At 45.6% G+C, this 23,854-nt stretch overlaps 1 protein-coding gene across 13 annotated transcripts in view; it reads left to right on the top strand.

The window, feature by feature from the left end:
• LOC147638709 (uncharacterized) overlaps positions 1–23,854 on the top strand; it is an 89,262-nt gene that overhangs the window by 15,110 nt on the left and 50,298 nt on the right. For all 13 annotated transcript variants that reach the window (XM_086798679.1, XM_086798678.1, XM_086798674.1 and 10 more), the window contains 2 exons: positions 22,758–23,186; positions 23,374–23,435. In XM_086798679.1, the coding sequence (XP_086654805.1) occupies positions 22,758–23,186; positions 23,374–23,435 (491 nt within the window). The remainder of the gene's footprint in view (positions 1–22,757; positions 23,187–23,373; positions 23,436–23,854) is intronic.

Consider the following 23,854-nt stretch of genomic DNA (forward strand, 5'->3'; position numbering starts at 1 on the left):
ACGGAACAACAGAGAGGATGAACAGGACCATTCAGGAGAAGGTCCGTTCTATGTTGTCACATGCTGCGTTACCTCATGGTTTTTGGGCTGAAGCTGTTATGACAGCCGTTCATCTTATAAACAGGTCACCTAACACGAGGCTTGGTGGGAAAGTGCCAGAGGAAGTATGGACAGGGAAGCCTCCGTCCTACAAGCACTTGAGAGTGTTTGGTTGTGTTGCGTACGTGCACATACGCAGGGAAATACGCACCAAACTTGATCCTAAGTCTCACAAATGCATATTCCTAGGATATGGTGACAGAGGTGAAATGGGGTATAGACTTTGGGATCCAGTGAATAGAAAGATTATACGCAGCAATGATGTCATTTTTGATGAAACATGCATGTATAAGGAGCCTGCAAGGCAACAGGAGCCTGGCAGAGTCATCTTTGATGATGATGGACATCATGGACAACAACCAAGGGCTGTAAATCAGCCATTACAGCAGCAAAACCAGCCCTTAAATGGTGCTGAAAATGGTCCCAATGGACAGCCAGAGATGGCAGAAGATATCCCTATGGATATCCCACAGTTAGAGGAGATACCGGGCATGATCTTTCAACCTTATGGCATGGAACAGGAGCCACCAATAGGTGATATGCAAGCTGGACAGCAACCTGCAAATGATGGTCATTGGGTACAGAGGTCCACAAGACCCTCCAGAGCCCCTGACAGGTTTGTTCTAGGGGTTGACTACTTGATGCTTACTGACTGTGGGGAGCCCTCATGTTATAAGGAGGCTTTACAGAGGGCAGACAAGGCTCTTTGGGAGCGTGCTATGAAGTCAGAGATGGATTCTCTGCACAAAAATGGAACATGGAAGTTGGTGCATTTGCCTACAGGCAAAAAGGTTTTGCCATGCAAGTGGGTTTACAGGCTCAAAGTTGCACCTGCTGATGCAAAGCCAAGATACAAAGCCAGGTTAGTGGCTAAAGGCTTCAAGCAGGAATATGGTGTGGACTTTGATGAGATCTTCTCTCCAGTGGTCAAAATGACCACACTTAGAGCTGTATTAGCTTTGGTTGCTCATGATGATCTGGATTTGATTCAGATGGATGTGAAGACTGCTTTTCTTCACGGTGATCTCCATGAGGAGATATATATGCAACAGCCAGAGTGTTATGCAGTGAATGGAAAGGAGAAGCTTGTATGCAAGCTAAAAAAGAGTCTTTATGGGCTCAAACAGGCACCAAGGGAATGGTATCATAAATTTGATACATTCATGAAATCCCAGGATTTCAGGAGAAGTGACATAGATCATTGCTTATACACCAAGAAAGCTTTGGATGGCAGTCTACTGATCCTCATCTTGTATGTTGATGATATGTTGATTGCCGGGAAATCTCGTAAGGAGATGGATGCCTTGAAGAAGAGGCTACATCAAACCTTTGATATGAAGGATTTGGGTGATGCAAATCACATTTTGGGTATGCGGATACTTCGGGACAGAAATCGGCATGTGTTGTATTTGTCTCAGAAGGAATACATTGGCAAAGTTTTGCAGAGGTTCAATATGGATGGGGGGAAGAAGACTAGTACTCCTTTGCCTCCATATGTGAAACTCAGTGCTATGGACAGCCCACAGTCGGATAGTGACAGGGCTGATATGGCCAAGATTCCGTATGCCTTAGCTTGTGGCAGTCTCATGTATGGCATGGTTGCTACTAGGCCGGACATTGCATTTGCAGTGGGAGTGGTTTCTAGATACATGGCCAAACCTGGCAAGAAGCATTGGGAAGCAGTGAAAGGTGTCATGAGATACCTAAAGGGCACACAGGATATGTGCATTTGCTTTGGCAAACAGGATGCATTAGTGCATGGTTACACGGATTCAGATTATGCCGGTCATCCAGATAACCGGAAGTCCACTACCGGTTATGTGTTTACATTCATAGGAGGTGCTGTGTCATGGATATCCAGGATGCAGAAGTGCACTGCCTTATCTACTATAGAGGCCGAGTATATTGCAGCCACACAGAGGCTTGCAAGGAGGCATTATGGCTATCTCGGTTAGTGGTTGATTTGGGTTATACAGGGGATATTCCATTGTTGCATTGTGACAGTCAGAGTGCCATCCAGTTGGCAAAGAACTCTGTCTTATGAAGTATCACTTCATCAGAGAGGTGATAGAGAACAAGCAAATTCAGCTTGTTAAGATTCATACGGATGACAACCCGGCTGATCTGTTGACAAAGAGTTTGCCTCCAGAGCGATTTGCTCATTGTTGCAGACACTTGATGGGCATTGGATGAGGCCAGTTTCAGCCTTGATATGGCCTTGTATATTACCATGTACATGCTGATTTTTCTTTTCCTTCATTTAAGGGCACTTTGCCTTTAAGTGGGAGGTTGTTGGGGTAAAGGCATTATGCCCACCCTTATAGTGTGTACAAGCCCGTAAGTTATAGTACATAGTACACTTAGTACTTTTAATGTACTAAGTGCACTATGTGTACTAGTGCAAATATGATGGGAGAAGGAACCTGAATTAGGGTTTAGAGTTCATTCATGGGAGACATACACAGAGAAGCAAGGGAGAGAGAGAGAGAGAGTTGTGGGGATAAGTCAACTCATGAAAAGCATGAGTGTGTGACTCCCCTATCACACATGTATATTGCACTAGTACACATAGTGCACTTAGTACATTAAAAGTACTAAGTGTACTATGTACTATAACTTATGGGCTTGTACACACTATAAGGGTGGGCATAACGCCTTTACCCCAACAACCTCCCACTTAAAGGCAAAGTGCCCTTAAATGAAGGAGAAGAAAAAATCAGCATGTACATGATAATATACAAGGCCATATCAAGGCTGAAACTGGCCTCATCCAATGCCCATCAAGTGTCTGCAATGAGCAAACCGCTCCGGAGGCAAACTCTTCGTCAACAGATCAGCCGGGTTGTCATCCGTATGAATCTTAACAAGCTGAATTTGCTTGTTCTCTATCACCTCTCTGATGAAGTGATACTTCACATCCACATGCTTCGTCTTTGCATGAAAGACAGGGTTCTTTGCCAACTGGATGGCACTCTGACTGTCACAATGCAACAATGGAATATCCCCTGTATAGCCCAAATCAACCACTAACCGAGATAGCCATAATGCCTCCTTGCAAGCCTCTGTGGCTGCAATATACTCGGCCTCTGTAGTAGATAAGGCTGTGCACTTCTGCATCCTGGATATCCATGACACAGCACCTCCTGTGAATGTAAATACATAACCGGTAGTAGACTTCCGGTTATCTGGATGACCGGCATAATCCGAATCCGTGTAACCATGCACTAATGCATCCTGTTTGCCAAAGCAAATGCACAAATCCTGTGTGCCCTTCAGGTATCTCATGACACCTTTCACTGCTTCCCAATGCTTCTTGCCAGGGTTGGCCATGTATCTAGAAACCACTCCCACTGCAAATGCAATGTCCGGCCTAGTAGCAACCATGGCATACATGAGACTGCCACAAGCTGAAGCATACGGAATCTTGGCCATATCAGCCCTGTCTCTATCTGACTGTGGGCTGTCCATAGCACTGAGTTTCACATATGGAGGCAAAGGAGTACTAGCTTTCTTCCCCCCGTCCATATTGAACCTCTGCAAGACTTTGCCAATGTATTCCTTCTGAGACAAATACAACACATGCTGATTTCTGTCCCGAAGTATCCGCATACCCAAAATGTGATTTGCATCACCCAAATCCTTCATATCAAAGGTCTCGTGCAGCCTCTTCTTCAAGGCATCCATCTCTTTACGAGATTTCCCGGCAATCAACATATCATCAACATACAAAATGAGAATCAAGAGACTGCCATCCAAAGCTTTCTTGGTGTACAAGCAGTGATCTATGTCACTTCTCCTGAATTTCTGTGATTTCATGAATGTATCAAATTTATGATACCATTCTCTTGGTGCCTGTTTGAGCCCATAAAGACTCTTTTTTAGCTTGCATACAAGCTTCTCCTTTCCACTCTCTGCATAACCCTCTGGCTGCTGCATATATATCTCCTCATGGAGATCACCGTGAAGAAAAGCAGTCTTCACATCCATCTGAATCAAGTCCAGATCATCATGCGCAACCAAAGCCAACACAGCTCTAAGTGTGGTCATTTTGACCACTGGAGAGAAGATCTCATCAAAGTCCACACCATATTCCTGCTTGAAGCCCTTAGCCACTAACCTGGCTTTGTATCTTGGCTTTGCATCTGATGCAACTTTGAGCCTGTATACCCACTTGCATGGCAAAACCTTTTTGCCTGCAGGCAAAGGCACCAACTTCCAAGTTCCATTTTTATGCAGAGAATCCATCTCTGACTTCATGGCACGCTCCCATAGAGCCTTGTCTGCCCTCTGTAAAGCCTCCTTATAACATGAGGGCTCCCCACAGTCAGTGAGCATCAAGTAGTCAACCCCTGGAACAAACCTGTCAGGGGCTCTGGAGGGTCTAGTGGACCTCCGTACCCAATGACCATCATTTGCAGGTTGCTGTCCAGCCTGCATATCACCCATTGGTGGCTCCTGTTCCATGCCATAAGGCTGAAAAATCATGCCCGGTATATCCTCCAACTGTGGTATATCCATAGGGATATCTTCTGCCATCTCTGGCTGTCCATTTGGACCATTTTCAGCACCATTTAAGGGCTGGTTTTCCTGCTGTAATGGCTGATTTACAGCCCTTTGTTGTTGTCCATGATGTCCATCATCATCAAAGATGACTCTGCCAGGCTCCTGTTGCCTTGCAGGCTCCTTATACATGCATGTTTCATCAAAAATGACATCATTGCTGCGTATGATCTTTCTATTCATGGGATCCCAAAGTCTATACCCCATTTCACCTCTGTCACCATATCCTAGGAATATGCATTTGTGAGACTTAGGATCAAGTTTGGTGCGCATTTCCCTGCGTATGTGCACGTACGCAACGCAACCAAACACTCTCAAGTGCTTGTATGACGGAGGCTTCCCTGTCCATACTTCCTCTGGCACTTTCCCACCAAGCCTCGTGTTAGGTGACCTGTTTATAAGGTGAACGGCTGTCATAACAGCTTCAGCCCAAAAACCATGAGGTAATGCAGCATGTGACAACATAGAACGGACCTTCTCCTGAATGGTCCTGTTCATCCTCTCTGCTGTCCCGTTTTGTGGAGGATCATAAGGAGTAGAGAGCTCCCTCTTGATGCCTTTAGCATCACAAAAGTCCTGAAACTGTTTGGACATGTACTCTCCACCATTGTCGGAACGCAAAGCCTTCAGTGTTTTGCCAGTTTGATTCTCAACAAGAGCAACAAACTTCTCAAACACTGAGAATGTATCACTCTTCAAACGAAGAGGATAGACCCACACCTTACGTGTGGCATCATCAATAAAAGACAAAATATTTTGCCCCTCCCAAAGAAAGCTGAGGCATCTCACATACATCTGTATGCACAAGCTCTAACTGAGCATCTTTCTGTCCAAGAGCTTTCTTGTGGGGGCACTGTAGTTGCCTACCATATATACAATGCTCACAAAATTGAAAACTTGAAAACTTTAGAGAAGGCAAGTAACCCAAACGAGACAATTGCTCCATTCCTTTGACACTCATGTGTCCCAACCGGCTATGCCACATAGAAATTTCCGGCAGCTCGGTTGCATTTACATTAGCATGGTGACAAACACCTGCATGCATAAAGTAAAGAGTGTCCACCTTAGAGCCTCTGGCAACAACCAGTGAGCCCTTACTAATCTTCCACTTTCCACTACCAAATGTGGTAACATAATCAGCATCATCAAGCTGTCCAGTAGAAAGCAGATTCTTCTTGATCTCAGGAACATGCCTGACATCATGGAGCATAAGCTGTGAGCCATCTGAAAATACAAGCCTCACATCACCTCTGCCAAGAATTTTGCATGCATGGTTATCACCCAAATAAACCACTCCTTCATTGCCAGCAGTGTACCTGACAAACAAGTCTCTGCAACCTGTGACATGAAAGGAGGCACCTGAATCAATGATCCATGAGTGCATACCATGACCACCTGTAAGAAGTGAATGGGCATCAAGTGAAGACGTAAAGAGGACCTCATCCTCACTGCCACCTGCATGTGACACATTGATTTCTTCGATCTTGACTCCACTTTTGCCCTTTGGCTTTACATCTTTGGCTTCATCCTTCTCTTTGTCTTTGCCTTTTCCCTTTTCCTTTTGATCATTTTTCCATTTGTAGCATTGTTTTTTAATGTGTCCCTTTTTGCCACAATAATGGCATTCCAAATCCTTTTTGGAGCGAGACTTGCTCCTTCCCCTTTCTTGGCTTTTCCCCCTTTGCTGGGATCTCCCACGTGCATTCATTGCATTAGACTTGCCAACAGAGTTGTTTTTCCTGTTCATCTCTTCTTGAAGAAGAGCACCCTCAACATCTGCATATGACAGCATAGCATGCGAATTGCTAGTGGCTGTCCTGAATGTGTCCCAACTCTCTGGCAAAGTGCATAAAAGAAAAGTGGCTTTGAACTCATCGTCCATTGCCAACTTTTGATTTATAACCTGGCTGACAATACCATTAAACTCATTGAGATGGGCTGTCATAGAAGCCCCTTCCTTCATCTGAAGGCCTATGAGTTTCTTCAACCAATACACTTTGCTTGAGGCACTTTGTTGGGCATACAAGTCCTGCAATCTCTGCCACATTCCCCAAGCTGTCTTCTCTTCACGAATGCTGAAAAGTAATGAGTCTGACACAGACAACATGATAGTAGATCTTGCCAGCTCATCCATATCTTCCCACTCTTCAGCTGTAAGAGAAGCGGGCATCACACCCCTTTCTTTGATAGGCTTGTGCTGCTTTTTCTGGAGCAACACATTGTAGCACTGGGTTTGCCAAATATCATAATTATGCGAGCCTTCAAGCTTCTTGATGTGAAGCAATGAAGAGCTCTCACCTGTGGTTGCCATAGCAAAATGCAACCTTTCAATGCCTGACTCCCTGCAAAATGTGCAAACACTGCACCCAAAGCACACAAAGTGCTCACAAATGTTCTCCCAAGCTTTATCTCCCACTGCGGAAGCAAGAATGCAACTTTTCTCCCACTTTATGTGATGAAAACACCAAAATCTGGTTGCTGCAGATTTTGGACAGCACCTTAAATGTGCTCTTTTGCCTCTCCAAAGTACTGTACAGCAGTACCAAGTGCTCACCAATGATGTACCAAACCTGTCCCGGCAATTTCAGCAGCTGAATTTGAACCTTTTGATCACTCAAAACAAGTGTACAGCCATGCCAAAACATGCACAAAGCTGTGCCAAATCTGTACCAGCAGGTACAATAGCAATAAATGCTCTCCTGGCTGTCCAAATGAGTAAAAATCAGACTTCTACAGTCCTGTAAACTGCATAAAACAGTCCCGAACAGAAATTGGGCAAAAGCCCCTTGACTGCAAGCTGATTTCTGAGGATTCAAGGCATAAATGTCTTGCCTGCTGCTTTGCCAAGCTCAACAAGCATACAAACTTGAAAAGCCCCTTGATTTGAGATCAATTTCTGATCATGCATGGTACATTGACGCACATGAAGGCATCCAGAGTGTTCACGATGCTTCCCCCTGGCCACATATACATCAAATACATGAAAGCCCCTTGTTTTACAGGCACATTGAGTGCTTGTAAGGCATCAACACATTATCCACAGCATCAAATGCGATTGCCTGCGTGCAAATCAACCAAATCGGCACAAAAGCCCCTTGATTTGCACTGCAATTTGCTGCGATTTTGCCCAAATGTGCGATTTTTCACATCATACAGCATGTATGAGTGCTTAATTGCACAATTACATCAAAAGCCCCAAATTTCGACATCCAATTTCCTGCAAATTGATCCTGATTTGACCAATTTCCTGCAAATTGATCCTGATTGTGACCAATGTCACCCAATTTTGCCAATTTTGCTCAAAAAATTGAGCAATTGGGCACCTGTACCTGCTCAATTGATTACTGTATTTGCTCAATTGCAAATCCCAAAAAAAAATTGAAGCAGAATACCTCTGAAATTTCTGATTTTTCTGAGTTTGCAGGATGAGACGGAGGCGGTGGTGGCCGCGACTTCGATGCTGGGCAGCTTCTGGAGCAGCCACGTATGCTGGTTGGCCAGCCCCTCGTGCAGAGCTGTGATGGAGGTTTCTAGATGCCGCCTGACGTAGAGATCAAATGCGCTTCTCTTCAGGAGCAGCAGGACCCGCCGCATCGGTTACTCCTAACGTGTGTTTGACCTTCACGGGGACTGAAGGAACTCGAAGAGGCGAATGTATTCGCTCGCTGCTCACGCTGAAGGGCCACCCGCTTCGCCTGGTAGTGCTGAACTGCAGATGACGTGATAGTCTTCGCTTCACGTTCGCCTGACGTATTCGCCTAGCGCTACTCGCTAATGAAGTCGACAGGCTCCCTTCGCTTCACGCTTAGCAGTCAGCTCGCCTGCCTTCGCCTAGCTTCGCCTAGCACCGCATACACGTCGACGGGCTCCCTTCGCTAATCGACTCTCCTGCTCGTTGACGTATTCGCCAGCTAACTTGTGTTTGCCTTCGCTCAAGCCTAGCGCATGTTCGCCTGCAGCTGCTGTCTTCGCCTCACTTTGTGCACCAGCGCTACACGTATTTGCCTGCGCCACTATGCTGCCCTCCTCGCTCGGCTGTTGGGCAGCTGGGGCACCCCACGCAGCTGGCTGGGCAGCAGCCAGAAAAGATACAGGCAGCTCTGTCAGAGATTCAGCAGGCGACCAGTTCAAGAAAAATTCAGCAGGCGACCAGCTCCAAGAGAGGTTCAACAGGCGACCTTGCTCTGATACCAGTTGATGGGAGAAGGAACCTGAATTAGGGTTTAGAGTTCATTCATGGGAGACATACACAGAGAAGCAAGGGAGAGAGAGAGAGAGAGTTGTGGGGATAAGTCAACTCATGAAAAGCATGAGTGTGTGACTCCCCTATCACACATGTATATTGCACTAGTACACATAGTGCACTTAGTACATTAAAAGTACTAAGTGTACTATGTACTATAACTTATGGGCTTGTACACACTATAAGGGTGGGCATAACGCCTTTACCCCAACAAAATATACATGTGTGATAGGGGAGTCACACACTCATACACTTGGTGAGTTGACTTATGTGATATGCAGCGGAAGTCTTTGTATTGGTCGATCCCGTCACACAATATGCTCACACCGTCTTCTGTATCCTGAGTTTCGTGAGTTTAGCAATCCATTTCATTACTTCAAACTTTAAAGAGATGAGAGAGAGAGATATGAGAACTGTACACTAGATTGGGTCCCGAATTACCCACTGACAGGATAGTATTTGCTTTATTACTTTAGAGAGAATGACTTTGGACTGTAGATAAGCCAAACGCAAGATCTCGGAAGATCGGAGAGTGGCTGATCTGTACACTGCTGTAGAAACACCTCGATGACTTGATCTCGAGCCTATGCACTCCTCCCAAGGGCATGAGGAAGGGCTGCACACCTGAGGCTCAAAGAAGAAGAAAGTGGACTGTTCTACACACTGTTAGAATGCTGAAAACACATATGAATGCTGTGTTACCTTCACCAGATGACTGCTGAATGTGTGGATGATGCACAGAAGGCTGGACACTGATGCAAACAACTGTTTCAGGGCTGGAAACTGCTGTAGACTGAACCTTCAGGGCTGGAATCTGCTGTAGACAGAAACGCTGAGGTGTAGAGAGGGCTGTGGACTGAAACGCATGAGCAAACAGATGACTGCAGGGCTGCTGTACGGCTGGAACAGAAACGCTGAAGACCTGCTGTACGGCTGTGCAAAAGCGCAGAGATGATTGCTGATTGCTGGCATTAATCTATGCTGAACTGTGGGCTGAACTGTGGGCCTGAACTGATGCTGAATTCAGGGCTGAAAGAGGCTGAAGGCAGGCACCTAGGGCTGGGCTGAAGCTATGGATCTCAAGGGGCTGGAGAAGAAAGCTTATGGGCACTAGGGCTGGATTAGTCTTGGGCTGAAAGCAAGAGAGAGGAGAGCTCTTAGCACGATGAAGACTGAATGAGGAAAAGAGGCTCTAGGCAAGCCTATTTATACTAACTGGAGGTTGGTCATTTAATAAAGTTAATATTATAAATGCCCAATAATGCAAATAATGATAAATAAATACTAATAAATATGGGAAAAATACCAGATAAATCCCAGTAAATTCCCTAAGGCTTTGGGGATGTTCTAAATGATGCACAGGCATATGTATGCATATTATGCAAGATGCAGAGTGCTTTCTGATGCAAACCCTAAGGCTTCTACTGACTCTACATGCATGAATGATTCTCTCCAAGTGGGTTAAGGGACTTGACTGACTGACTGACCTGCTAAGGCTGAGGAATGACCTACGTAGCTCGTGCCTGACTTATCCTGGACTGAGGATGTACAATGGGGTCACGGCGTACGACAATTATCATCCTATTGGGTTCTAAAACTGTACAACTGTTGCACTTCTGATGATGAGCCATCTTGTCACCATGCACTGAGTGCAGAGTGCATGTGACATTCCCTCCTGATTAGCTTGGCGGCAGGTTCATGGCTTCCAAGTAGTCCGCCAATAAGTGGGGGTACTCCTGGAAGAACTCCTCGTCGAGCCATACGGCTTCATGGGTGCCTTGATCTCGGAATTTCGTATAGAACTGACGAATCCGTCGATCGGAACCATGCTTCCATCGATGAAGAAGGATCTGCTCAGGCTCAATAACTTCTGCCTTGTCTACCACGTCTGGTTGCTGTTCATCTGAAATATCAAACACTTCTGGACCAACATATGGTTTTAGCCAAGAAACATGGAAAACATCATGCATTGTCCAACTGGCAGGCAACTTTAACTTCATTGAGACATCACTTATCTTCTTAACTATTGGAAAAGGGCCAAAACTATGGAATGAAAGCTTGGGACAATGTTTGCCCACTTGTTTCAATCTTTGTTTCATGATGCACTGAGAGACCCAATCCCCTTCCTTGAAGTGGATATCTCGTCTAAACTTACATGCTTGTCTGTGAACTGAATGATGGCCAGGCTCAAAATTGAGGGCCAAATTGGGTTGAGTACCAAACTCTGCGGAATCGACATACTGATCTTCTAAGTCTTTTCCAGAGATGTTGAGAATATTAGACTCCTGATTGGTCGGGATGCTGGTCTTTCTACTAAGAACATCTGCTACTGGGTTATGTTGACCAGGGATGTACTTGATCATTCCTCCAACCTGGTGGAAGAGCTGACCCTGTCTAGTGTGTTGAGCACTCCACTGGGCACTTGGCATCGTCGGGAGCCACTTAAGTGCTTGGTGGTCTGTGGTGGTGACTGTGAAAATGTGTCCATAAGGAACATGTTTCAAATGTTTGAGAACTGATTGCTGTTCGAGCTTGCCCTTGAAAGTCTTGGAAAGACAAGAGGGAAACTTGCTAGGAGGTTCTGCTAACTGTGGGATACTGGGTAGGAGATCATCCTTAAAAATGTCTGAATGAGAAAGGAGTTCTGCCAACCGAGGGACTGAAGATGATGAGACAGCGGTTATTGATGAGATAGTGTTGGGGTAAAGGCGTTATGCCCACCCTTATAGTGTGTACAAGCCCATAAGTTATAGTACATAGTACACTTAGTACTTTTAATGTACTAAGTGCACTATGTGTACTAGTGCAATATACATGTGTGATAGGGGAGTCACACACTCTCACTTGGTGAGTTGACTTATCCCCACAACTCTCTCTCTCTCTCTCCCTTGTTCTCTCTGTGTATGTCTCCCACATGAATCTCTAACCTAACCCTAATTCTTCTCTCTCCCACACAACTGGTATCAGAGCCTTCAACTGGAGCACACAGTCGAGCTGGCAGTGAAGCGCAGCAACGTTTGAGATTTGAGCTTCTCGTAAGGAAAGAGAGTGCTGAGCGGCGCACAGTACTGCACAGAGGGCAGGGCGCCAGGCAAGAAGGCGTGGGCTGCTCAGCTCCTTCCCAGGCACAGCCACGCTGCGAACCAGAACCAGGCGAACCAGAACCAGGCGTATACCTGGTGCGTGTAATCGTGGAGTTCCAGCGCACAGTACACGTGACGGAAAGTTGCGAGCGTTAGCCACAGGCGAAGCCAATTAAACCCGTAGCGCTGCCAGGCGGTTAGGCGAAGGTGTTGGCGAACGTGGGCAAGCGTGTCAGCGCATCTAGCGAACCTAGCCACAGGCGAAGCCAATTAAACCCGTAGCGCTGCCAGGTGGTTAGGTGAAGGCGTTGGCGAACGTGGGCAAGCGTGTCAGCGCATCTAGCGAACCTCCCTCTAACGCCTTGCCTGAAAACGGGCCAGCAGACAAGCTGTAGATGAGGCAAGCCCCTTCGTAAACCCTCAAACCAGGCACAGACTGATCTCCATAGCCACCGCCCTTTTTCTGCAACAGCAAAAATCATCAACCCCTTTTCCTGCAACAAAAAGAAAAATCAGAAATTACAAGGTACTTTCCTCAAATTTTTTTGGGATTTGCAATTGAGCAAGTACAATCATCAATTGAGCAGGTATAGGTGCCCAATTGCTCAATTTTTGAGCAAAATTGGCAAAATTGGGTGACATTGGTCACAATCAGGATCAATTTGCAGGAAATTGGTCACAATCAGGATCAATTTGCAGGAAATTGGATGTCGAAATTTGGGGCTTTTGATGTAATTGTGCAATTAAGCACTCATACATGCTGTATGATGTGAGAAATCGCACATTTGGGCAAAATTGCAGCAAATTGCAGTGCAAATCAAGGGGCTTTTGTGCCGATTGTATTGATTTGCAAAATTTGCAGCAAATTGCAGTGCAAATCAAGGGGCTTTTGTGCCGATTGGATTGATTTGCATGCAGGCGATCGCATTTGATGCTGTGGATAATATGCTGATGCCTTACAAGCACTCAATGTGCCTGTAAATCAAGGGGCTTTCATTATTTGGATGTATATGTGGCCAGGGGGAAGCATCGTGAACACTCTGGATGCCTTCATGTGCGTCAATGTACCATGTATGATCAGCAATTGATCTTAAATCAAGGGGCTTTTCAAGATTTTATGCTTGTTGAGCTCGGCAAAGCAGTAGGCAAGACATTTATGCCTTGAATCCTCAGAAATCAGCTTGCAGTCAAGGGGCTTTTGCCCAATTTCTGTTCGGAACTGTTGTATGCAGTATTCGGGACTGTAAAAGCTTGATTTTCACTCATTTGGACAGCCAGGAGAGCATTTATTGCTACTGTACCTGCTGGTACAGATTTGGCTGCAAGTTTTGGCATGGCTGTACACTAATTTGAGTGAGAAAAAGGTTCAATTTCAGTTGCTGTACTTGCCGGTACAGGTTTGGTACATCATTGGTGAGCAACTTTGGAAGGGCAACAGAGCACATTTAAGGTGCTGTCCTAAATCTGCAGCAACCAGATTTTGGTGATTTCATCACATACAGTGGGAGAAAAGTTGCATTTGTGCTTCCGCAGTGGGAGATATACTTTGGGAGAACAACTGTGAGCACTTTGTGTGCTTTCGGTGCAGTGTTTGCACATTTTTGCAGGGAGTCAGGCATTGACAGGTTGCATATTGCTATGGCAACCACAGGTGAGAGCTCTTCATTGCTTCACATCAAGAAGCTTGAAGGCTCGCATAATTATGATATTTGGCAAACCCAGTGCTACAATGTGTTGCTCCAGAAAAAGCAGCACAAGCCTATCAAAGAAAGGGGTGTAATGCCCGCTTCTCTTACTGCTGAAGAGTGGGAAGATATGGATGAGCTGGCAAGATCTACTATCATGTTGTCTGTGTCAGACTCTTTACTTTTCAGCATTCGTGAAGAGAAGACAGCTTGGGGAATGTGGCAGAGATTGCAGGACTTGTATGCCCAACAAAGTGCCTCAAGCAAAGTGTATTGGTTGAAGAAACTCATAGGTCTTCAGATGAAGGAAGGGGCGTCTATGACAGCCCATCTAAATGAGTTTAATGGTATTGTCAGCCAGGTCATCAATCAAAAGTTGGCAATGGACGATGAGTTCAAAGCCACTTTTCTGTTATGCACTTTGCCAGAGAGTTGGGACACATTCAGGACAGCCACTAGCAATTTGCATGCTATGCTGTCATATGCAGATGTTGAGGGTGCTCTTCTTCAAGAAGAGATGAATAGGAAAAACAACTCTGTTGGAAAGTCAAATGCAATGAATGCACGTGGGAGATCCCAACAAAGGGGAAAAAGCCAAGAAAGGGGAAGGAGCAAGTCTCGCTCCAAAAAGGATTTGGAATGCCATTATTGTGGCAAAAAGGGACACATTAAAAAGCAATGCTACAAATGGAAAAATGATCAAAAGGAAAAGGGAAAAGGCAAAGACAAAGAGAAAGATGAAGCCAAAGATGTAAAGCCAAAGGGCAAAAGTGGAGTCAAGATTGAAGAAATCAATGTGTCACATGCAGGTGGCAGTGAGGATGAGGTCCTATTTACGTCTTCACTTGATGCCCATTCACTTCTTACAGGTGGTCATGGTATGCACTCATGGATCATTGATTCAGGTGCCTCCTTTCATGTCACAGGTTGCAGAGACTTGTTTGTCAGGTATACTGCTGGCAATGAAGGAGTGGTTTATATGGGTGATAACCATGCATGCAAGATTCTTGGCAGAGGTGATGTGAGGCTTGTATTTTCAGATGGCTCACAGCTTATGCTCCATGATGTCAGGCATGTGCCTGAGATCAAGAAGAATCTGCTTTCTACTGGACAGCTTGATGATGCTGATTATGTTACCACATTTGGTAGTGGAAAGTGGAAAATTAGTAAGGGCTCACTGGTTGTTGCCAGAGGCTCTAAGGTGGACACTCTTTACTTCATGCATGCAGGTGTTTGTCACCATGCTAATGTAAATGCAACCGAGCTGCCGGAAATTTCTATGTGGCATAGCCGGTTGGGACACATGAGTGTCAAAGGAATGGAGCAATTGTCTCGTTTGGGTTACTTGCCTTCTCTAAAGTTTTCAAGTTTTCAGTTTTGTGAGCATTGTATATATGGTAGGCAACTACAGTGCCCCCACAAGAAAGCTCTTGGACAGAAAGATGCTTAGTTACAGCTTGTGCATACAGATGTATGTGAGATGCCTCAGCTTTCTTTGGGAGGGGCAAAATACTTTGTGTCTTTTATAGATGATACCACACGCAAGGTGTGGGTTTATCCTCTTCGTTTGAAGAGTGATACATTCTCAGTGTTTGAGAAGTTTGTTGCTCTTGTTGAGAATCAAACTGGCAAAACACTAAAAGCTTTGCGTTCCGACAATGGTGGAGAGTACATGTCCAAACAGTTTCAGGACTTTTGTGATGCTAAAGGCATCAAGAGGGAGCTCTCTACTCCTTATGATCCTCCACAAAACGGGACAACAGAGAGGATGAACAGGACCATTCAGGAGAAGGTCCGTTCTATGTTGTCACATGCTGCATTACCTCATGGTTTTTGGGCTGAAGCTGTTATGACAGCCGTTCACCTTATAAATAGGTCACCTAACACGAGGCTTGGTGGGAAAGTGCCAGAGGAAGTATAAGCCTCCGTCATACAAGCACTTGAGAGTGTTTGGTTGCGTTGCGTACGTGCACATACGCAGGGAAATGCGCACCAAACTTGATCCTAAGTCTCACAAATGCATATTCCTAGGATATGGTGACAGAGGTGAAATGGTGTATAGACTTTGGGATCCCGTGAATAGAAAGATCATACGCAGCAATGATGTCATTTTTGATGAACCATGCATGTATAAGGAGCCTGCAAGGCAACAGGAGCCTGGCAGAGTCATCTTTGATGATCATGGACAACAACCAAGGGCTGTAAATCAGCCATTACAGCAGCAAAACCAGCCCTTAAATGGTGCTGAAAATGGTCCCAATGGACAGCCAGAGATGGCAGAAGATATCCCTATGGATATCCCACAGTTAGAGGAGATACCGGGCATGATCTTTCAACCTTATGGCATGGAACAGGAGCCACCAATAGGTGATATGCAAGCTGGACAGCAACCTGCAAATGATGGTCATTGGGTACAGAGGTCCACAAGACCCTCCAGAGCCCCTGACAGGTTTGTTCTAGGGGTTGACTACTTGATGCTTACTGACTGTGGGGAGCCCTCATGTTATAAGGAGGCTTTACAGAGGGCAGACAAGGCTCTTTGGGAGCGTGCTATGAAGTCAGAGATGGATTCTCTGCACAAAAATGGAACATGGAAGTTGGTGCATTTGCCTGCAGGCAAGAAGGTTTTGCCATGCAAGTGGGTTTACAGGCTCAAAGTTGCACCAGATGCAAAGCCAAGATACAAAGCCAGGTTGGTGGCTAAGGGCTTCAAGCAGGAATATGGTGTGGACTTTGAGGAGATCTTCTCTCCAGTGGTCAAAATGACCACACTTAGAGCTGTGTTAGCTTTGGTTGCACATGATGATTTGGACTTGATTCAGATGGATGTGAAGACTGCTTTTCTTCACGGTGATCTCCATGAGGAGATATATATGCAGCAGCCAGAGGGTTATGCAGTAAGTGGAAAGGAGAAGCTTGTATGCAAGCTGAAAAAGAGTCTTTATGGGCTCAAACAGGCACCAAGGGAATGGTATCATAAATTTGATACATTCATGAAATCCCAGAAATTCAGGAGAAGTGACATAGATCACTGCTTGTACACCAAGAAAGCTTTGGATGGCAGTCTATTGATCCTCATCTTGTATGTTGATGATATGTTGATTGTCGGGAAATCTCGTAAAGAGATGGATGCCTTGAAGAAGAGGTTGCATGAAACCTTTGATATGAAGGATTTGGGTGATGCAAATCACATTTTGGGTATGCGGATACTTCGGGACAGAAATCAGCATGTGTTGTATTTGTCTCAGAAGGAATACATTGGCAAAGTCTTGCAGAGGTTCAATATGGACGGGGGGAAGAAGACTAGTACTCCTTTGCCTCCATATGTGAAACTCAGTGCTATGGACAGCCCACAGTCGGATAGAGACAGGGTTGATATGGCCAAGGTTCCGTATGCTTCAGTTTGTGGCAGTCTCATGTATGCCATGGTTGCTACTAGGCCGGACGTTGCATTTGCAGTGGGAGTGGTTTCTAGATACATGGCCAACCGTGGCAAGAAGCATTGGGAAGCAGTGAAAGGTGTTATGAGATACCTGAAGGGCACACAGGATATGTGCATTTGCTTTGGCAAACAGGATGCATTAGTGCATGGTTACACGGATTCGGATTATGCCGGTCATCCAGCTAAACGGAAGTCTACTACCGGTTATGTGTTTACATTCACAGGAGGTGCTGTGTCATGGATATCCAGGATGCAGAAGTGCACAGCCTTATCTACTACAGAGGCCGAGTATATTGCAGCCACAGAGGCTTGCAAGGAGGCATTATGGCTATCTCGGTTAGTGGTTGATTTGGGTTATACAGGGGATATTCCATTGTTGCATTGTGACAGTCAGAGTGCCATCCAGTTGGCAAAGAACCCTGTCTTTCATGCAAAGACGAAGCATGTGGATGTGAAGTATCACTTCATCAGAGAGGTGATAGAGAACAAGCAAATTCAGCTTGTTAAGATTCATACTAATGACAACCCGGCTGATCTGTTGACAAAGAGTTTGCCTCCGGAGCGGTTTGCTCATTGCAGACACTTGATGGGCATTGGATGAGGCCAGTTTCAGCCTTGATATGGCCTTGTATATTATCATGTACATGCTGATTTTTTCTTTTCCTTCATTTAAGGGCACTTTGCCTTTAAGTGGGAGGTTGTTGGGGTAAAGGCGTTATGCCCACCCTTATAGTGTGTACAAGCCCATAAGTTATAGTACATAGTACACTTAGTACTTTTAATGTACTAAGTGCACTATGTGTACTAGTGCAATATACATGTGTGATAGGGGAGTCACACACTCTCACTTGGTGAGTTGACTTATCCCCACAACTCTCTCTCTCTCTCCCTTGTTCTCTCTGTGTATGTCTCCCACATGAATCTCTAACCTAACCCTAATTCTTCTCTCTCCCACACAACTGGTATCAGAGCCTTCAACTGGAGCACACAGTCGAGCTAGCAGTGAAGCGCAGGGCGTTAGAGGGAGGTTCGCTAGATGCGCTGACACGCTTGCCCACGTTCGCCAACGCCTTCGCCTAACCACCTGGCAGCGCTACGGGTTTAATTGGCTTTGCTTGTGGCTAGGTTCGCTAGATGCGCTGACACGCTTGCCCACGTTCGCCAACGCCTTCGCCTAACCGCCTGGCAGCGCTACGGGTTTAATTGGCTTCGCCTGTGGCTAACGCTCGCAACTTTCCGTCACGTGTACTGTGCGCTGGAACTCCACGATTGCACGCACCAGGTATACGCCTGGTTTTGGTTCGCCTGGTTTTGGTTCGCAGCGTGGCTGCACCTGCTGGGCAGCGTGGCTGTGCCTGGGCAGGAGCTGAGCAGCCCACGCCTTCTTGCCTGGCGCCCTGCCCTCTGTGCAGTACTGTGCGTTGCTCAGCACTCTCTTTCCTTACGAGAAGCTCAAATCTCAAACTTGCAGCATTCGTGAAGAGAAGACAACTTGGGGAATGTGGCAGAGATTGCAGATAGAAGCTGTCTGAGCATAAATTAATGCTCCTTCTGCTCCCTTGCACATAGCTCGTCGGGCCTGGAGATGAGAAATCATAGGAACGCCAAGAATGCTCCTATCCCCACGAATCATGACAGGCTCAGGAAAACCTTTAGAGATGATAAAGGTGTCCTGCCCCCAATTGGGAATAGGTTCATATTGACGAAACCACTGGATTCCTAAGATCATGTCACATCCCAAAAGAGGAGAGAGAATGAAATCTCGCTGGAATGAGGCCTTTTGAACTTGAAAAGAAAACTGTTGTGCCTTCTGAGAGATGTGGGTGCGGAGACCATGTGTAAACCCGTCTACCTCCAAATGATAGGGCACTAAGGTACAGCTCATGTTGGTAGCCAACTGGGGAGAGATGGCGTCCTCAGAATTGCCCATGTCAAAAAGGATTATGAACTGTTGGCCCTTGGCAGAGCCATAAGCTCGGATCAGGCTTTTCTGTGTGGTTGTTGCCTCACCCTCCTGCTGAGCATCAAGTACCACGGACGGCATGGAATGCATAGAAGGTAAGATCTGAACCGCATTGGTGATAGCAGGTAGGTCTAGAGGAGCAGGGGATACTGCGGCAACTGTGGCAGAAGGCTCTTTGGAGGCTTGCTCCGCTTGTCTTTTTGGACAATCCTTCTTACCATGCCCAATGGTATGACAGAAAAAACATCTGTTTTCTGACTGATACTGTCTTTGCTCCTCTGGAGGAAGATAGCCTCCAGTGATGCCTGCTTGAGCCTTTTCCTCAGGGGTCTTCTTAGGCTTGGATTCCTTACCCCCTGAACTAGAGCTAGGACTGTTGTCTCTCTTAGTGTCTTTAGAAGATGAATTACCCTTCCCCTGTTGGGGTTTGGTAGTGGACTGAGATGATTGCTTGGGCTTGCCTCCGTTCATCTTCATTTCTTCATTTTGAGCGAGAGTCAGAGCCCGGTCATATGTACTTGGTTCAAAGTTACGAACTGTGAACCGAATGTTAAGAGTCCAATCCACGAATGAATTGCTCCATCTTAGCCTGCTCAGATAACCCTAAAATTGATGTGCTAAAGTAATAACCTTACCGGAAAACTGAAGCACTGGGGATCCGTTCTGTCTGAGTCCATAGAACTCGTCTTTCAGACCGATCATGTATTGGGGAGGGAGAAATCTGGTCTTCAGGTCATGGACAAAGATGTCCCAGTCAAAGGCTGTGACACCTGTGGCCTGGTCAGTATGAATACTAGACCAATGCTGCCACCAAGTGACTCCCTCACCAGTGAGATGGGGAGCCGCTAAGTGGACTTTGTCTTGAGGGTCTGTGATCACAAAATGAGCATTAAATTGATGAACAAATTGATTAACTGAAGAATGATCACACTTACCATCATACTTGCTGAAATTCGGTTGACTGCGAATGATGGTGGTTGATGCTGTTGCGGGATGCTGGCTGGAGACACCTATGACTGGGGAGACTGAGGAGAGCTGCTGATACCTCAAGTGTATGGCCTCCTTTTCCCGTTGGTGTTCGAGTAACATACGTTCTCGATCAAGCTCACGTTGGTGTTCCCGAGCGGCGAGTTCAGCTTGACGCCGGTCTTCGTCGATCCTGCGTTGGGCTTCCTCATAGTCGCGTCTTTCTTCTTTTTCTCTTCTCCTTCGGGCCTCGTCCTCTCTCCTTTGTTGTTCCATCTGAAAGAAGAGGGAGATGCAGTCGGGTGCTGCTGGAGGTGTAGAAGGACGTGCTGCTGCTTTCTCCAAGAGTTGGAGACGCTCCATGAGTAGCTGGTTCTGAGCTCTAAGAAGAGCTATGGTGTCTGCTGTAGGCGGAAGAACAAGGTCTCCTTCGGGGGAGACGTCTTCCGGCTGATGAGTACTCTCTCCTGTAGACATGATGCTGAAGTCGGTGGTCGTGCCGGAACGCAATCTAACCATCCGAGGATGCCCCCACGCTAGGATACGGTGTGTGTGGACTATCAGAATCTGATACCAATGTGATATGCAGCGGAAGTCTTTGTATTGGTTGATCCTGTCACACAATATGCCCACACCGTCTTCTGAATCTTGAGTTTCGTGAGTTTAGCAATCCATTTCATTACTTCAAACTTTAAAGAGATGAGAGAGAGAGATATGAGAACTGTACACCAGATTGGGTCCCGAATTACCCACTGAAGGGCCCCCTATCCCGATAACGCGATAGTATTTGCTTTATTACTTTAGAGAGAATGACTTTGGACTGTAGATAAGCCAAACGCAAGATCTCGGAAGATCGGAGAGCGGCTGATCTGTACACTGCTGTAGAAACACCTCGATGACTTGATCTCGAGCCTATGCACTCCTCCCAAGGGCATGAGGAAGGGCTGCACACCTGAGGCTCAAAGAAGAAGAAAGTGGACTGTTCTACACACTGTTAGAATGCTGAAAACACATATGAATGCTGTGTTACCTTCACCAGATGACTGCTGAATGTGTGGATGATGCACAGAAGGCTGGACACTGATGCAAACAACTGTTTCAGGGCTGGAAACTGCTGTAGACTGAACCTTCAGGGCTGGAATCTGCTGTGGACAGAAACGCTGAGGTGTAGAGAGGGCTGTGGACTGAAACGCATGAGCAAACAGATGACTGCAGGGCTGCTGTACGGCTGGAACAGAAACGCTGAAGACCTGCTGTATGGCTGTGCAAAAACGCAGAGATGATTGCTGATTGCTGGCGTTAATCTATGCTGAACTGTGGGCTGAACTGTGGGCCTGAACTGATGCTGAATTCAGGGCTGAAAGAGGCTGAAGGCAGGCACCTAGGGCTGGGCTGAAGCTATGGATCTCAAGGGGCTGGAGAAGAAAGCTTATGGGCACTAGGGCTGGATTAGTCTTGGGCTGAAAGCAAGAGAGAGGAGAGCTCTTAGCACAATGAAGACTGAATGAGGAAAAGAGGCTCTAGGCAAGCCTATTTATACTAACTGGAGGTTGGTCATTTAATAAAGTTAATATTTATAAATGCCCAATAATGCAAATAATGATAAATAAATACTAATAAATATGGGAAAAATACCAGATAAATCCCAGTAAATTCCCTAAGGCTTTGGGGATGTTCTAAATGATGCACAGGCATATGTATGCATATTATGCAAGATGCAGAGTGCTTTTTGATGCAAACCCTAAGGCTTCTACTGACTCTACATGCATGAATGATTCTCTCCAAGTGGGTTAAGGGACTTGATTGACTGACTGACCCGCTAAGGCTGAGGAATGACCTACGTAGCTCGTGCCTGACTTATCCTGGACTGAGGATGTACAATGGGGTCACGGCGTACGACAATTATCATCCTATTGGGTTCTAAAACTGTACAATTGCTGCACTTCTGATGATGAGCCATCTTGTCACCATGCACTGAGTGCAGAGTGCATGTGACAACTTATCCCCACAACTCTCTCTCTCACTCTCTCCCTTCTTCTCTGCGTATGTCTCCCACATGAAACCCTAACTCTAATCTGCCTTCAGTGTAGTAGGCCGCAGGCCCATATTGGTATTTAAACTCCTTATTGTGTGGACATATACACAGTTCATGATCCATACTACTAGTAGAAAAGGGGCGTCTGTTCTTTTTGCAGGTACTTGGTCTAGGTTTGACATGATATCTGGAATATATGCTAGTGTTCTTGTCAACAAAACAATGACAGAACTGATCTAAGGTCAGGCAACAGAATTTGTCAAAGAATTAATTTTCTCTTGTTTTTGTCTATGAAACAATGGTTGAAGTTAGGCAACAAAATTTGGGGAAGAATTATTTCACGAGAATGTCTGGATGGATTGATTGGAGGAAAATGAAAAGTGGGTCATCCACTAGACCTGCCACACCTTTTGAGTTGTTTGATATAAGTTTGCTTGAAGATTCAGGTTAACTGTATAGGTCCCCAACCAGTTGAATGGTACACTGCCAAACCAGTCCTCAATCAGCGTAAACCATTTTCTTCAAATTATTGCAATCCAGCTGATTCTCTTTCAAAATGCCTCTTTTTTTCATGTTGTAAGCTTACATATTGAAGTCATGAATGACTGGTCCATTTGAATAATCTTTGGCATATTGAGTGCAATTTCAATTTACATTTTCCATTTCTGTTGCTTATATTAGGAGGAAGGAAACCATGAGAAGGCTGATGATCCAGGAGCAGACATCGAGGCTTCTCATCGTAAAGTGGAAAAGTCGAAGAAAATTGCAGCTTATGGATTAAAAAAGCAAAATTCTGCCACCGATTCTTTCCCTCATTCAAAATCTGCTTCAAAAAGTGCAGAAGGAAGAGCTTTTCTGAACAAGGAGTTGGCAGATTATGGGCAAACAAGTGCACCTGAGGACAGGAAAGACGCTATGAATTCATCATTAACGCCAGTCACGGTTGGACTGTCCCGGTCAAACTTCACTATCCCTCGACCTTTTTCTCTTGCTACCGATAAAAGGACTTCAATTGGAGGGAGGCTGAGAGTTGACGAAGCTGCGCAGCAGCTACACAAGGGTCATCGGCTGAGTGGTGCTTTTGGAGATGAACATTCAAAGACTCCCCATGTAAGTTGTTTTCTATTGGTTTTCTAGAGAGCATTGGAGTGGAGTGCTATTGACACTCTCTTGTCAGTGCTGTCTTAAAGTTGGAGTTGGACGCCTTGCTTCAATCGTATTTGCCAGGAAGGTTTTTTGATACAAGTTGATTATCTTGATGCGGGTATGATTTTTTGTTTGGTTGGCATCGATGCAGCTCTCCAAAAAGCTTGGCTCAAAATTATATGTGGCAAAGTCAGTACACTCAGAGAGTATCAAGTGAGTCCTTGAATTGTTGTGTGCACTTATCACATGAAACACTACCTTAGTGGGAGTTCTCTCTCTTTAAAAAGAAAAGAATTAGACGAAGAAAAATCTCCATAGAAACTGCAGCTGAGGAGTTTCCATCAATGCACTTTTTGATGCGTTTCAAATTATCCACCAGCCCTTTATATATAGGGTTAGGTTCCTGTCTTCCCCTTTTAGAGGGGTGGTGGATTGCCAAGTATCAACATCAATGGGCTCCTTGCAATGGGCTTGCCATGTGTTCAGGCTGTCCACTGTTACACATAAAGGATCTGTGGAGAAAGGATGTCAAGTTTGTTGCAAGCATAGGCCTTACTTTTTTTAAAAAATTATTTGGGTATATGGCCTACACTACTGTATGTAAACAAGGCAACCGCTTGTCATTAAGAGGG

This window comes from Cibotium barometz, chromosome 5, assembly GCF_041138505.1.
Source record: "Cibotium barometz isolate CiBa-2024 chromosome 5, ASM4113850v1, whole genome shotgun sequence".
Lineage (NCBI taxonomy): Eukaryota > Viridiplantae > Streptophyta > Polypodiopsida > Cyatheales > Cibotiaceae > Cibotium > Cibotium barometz.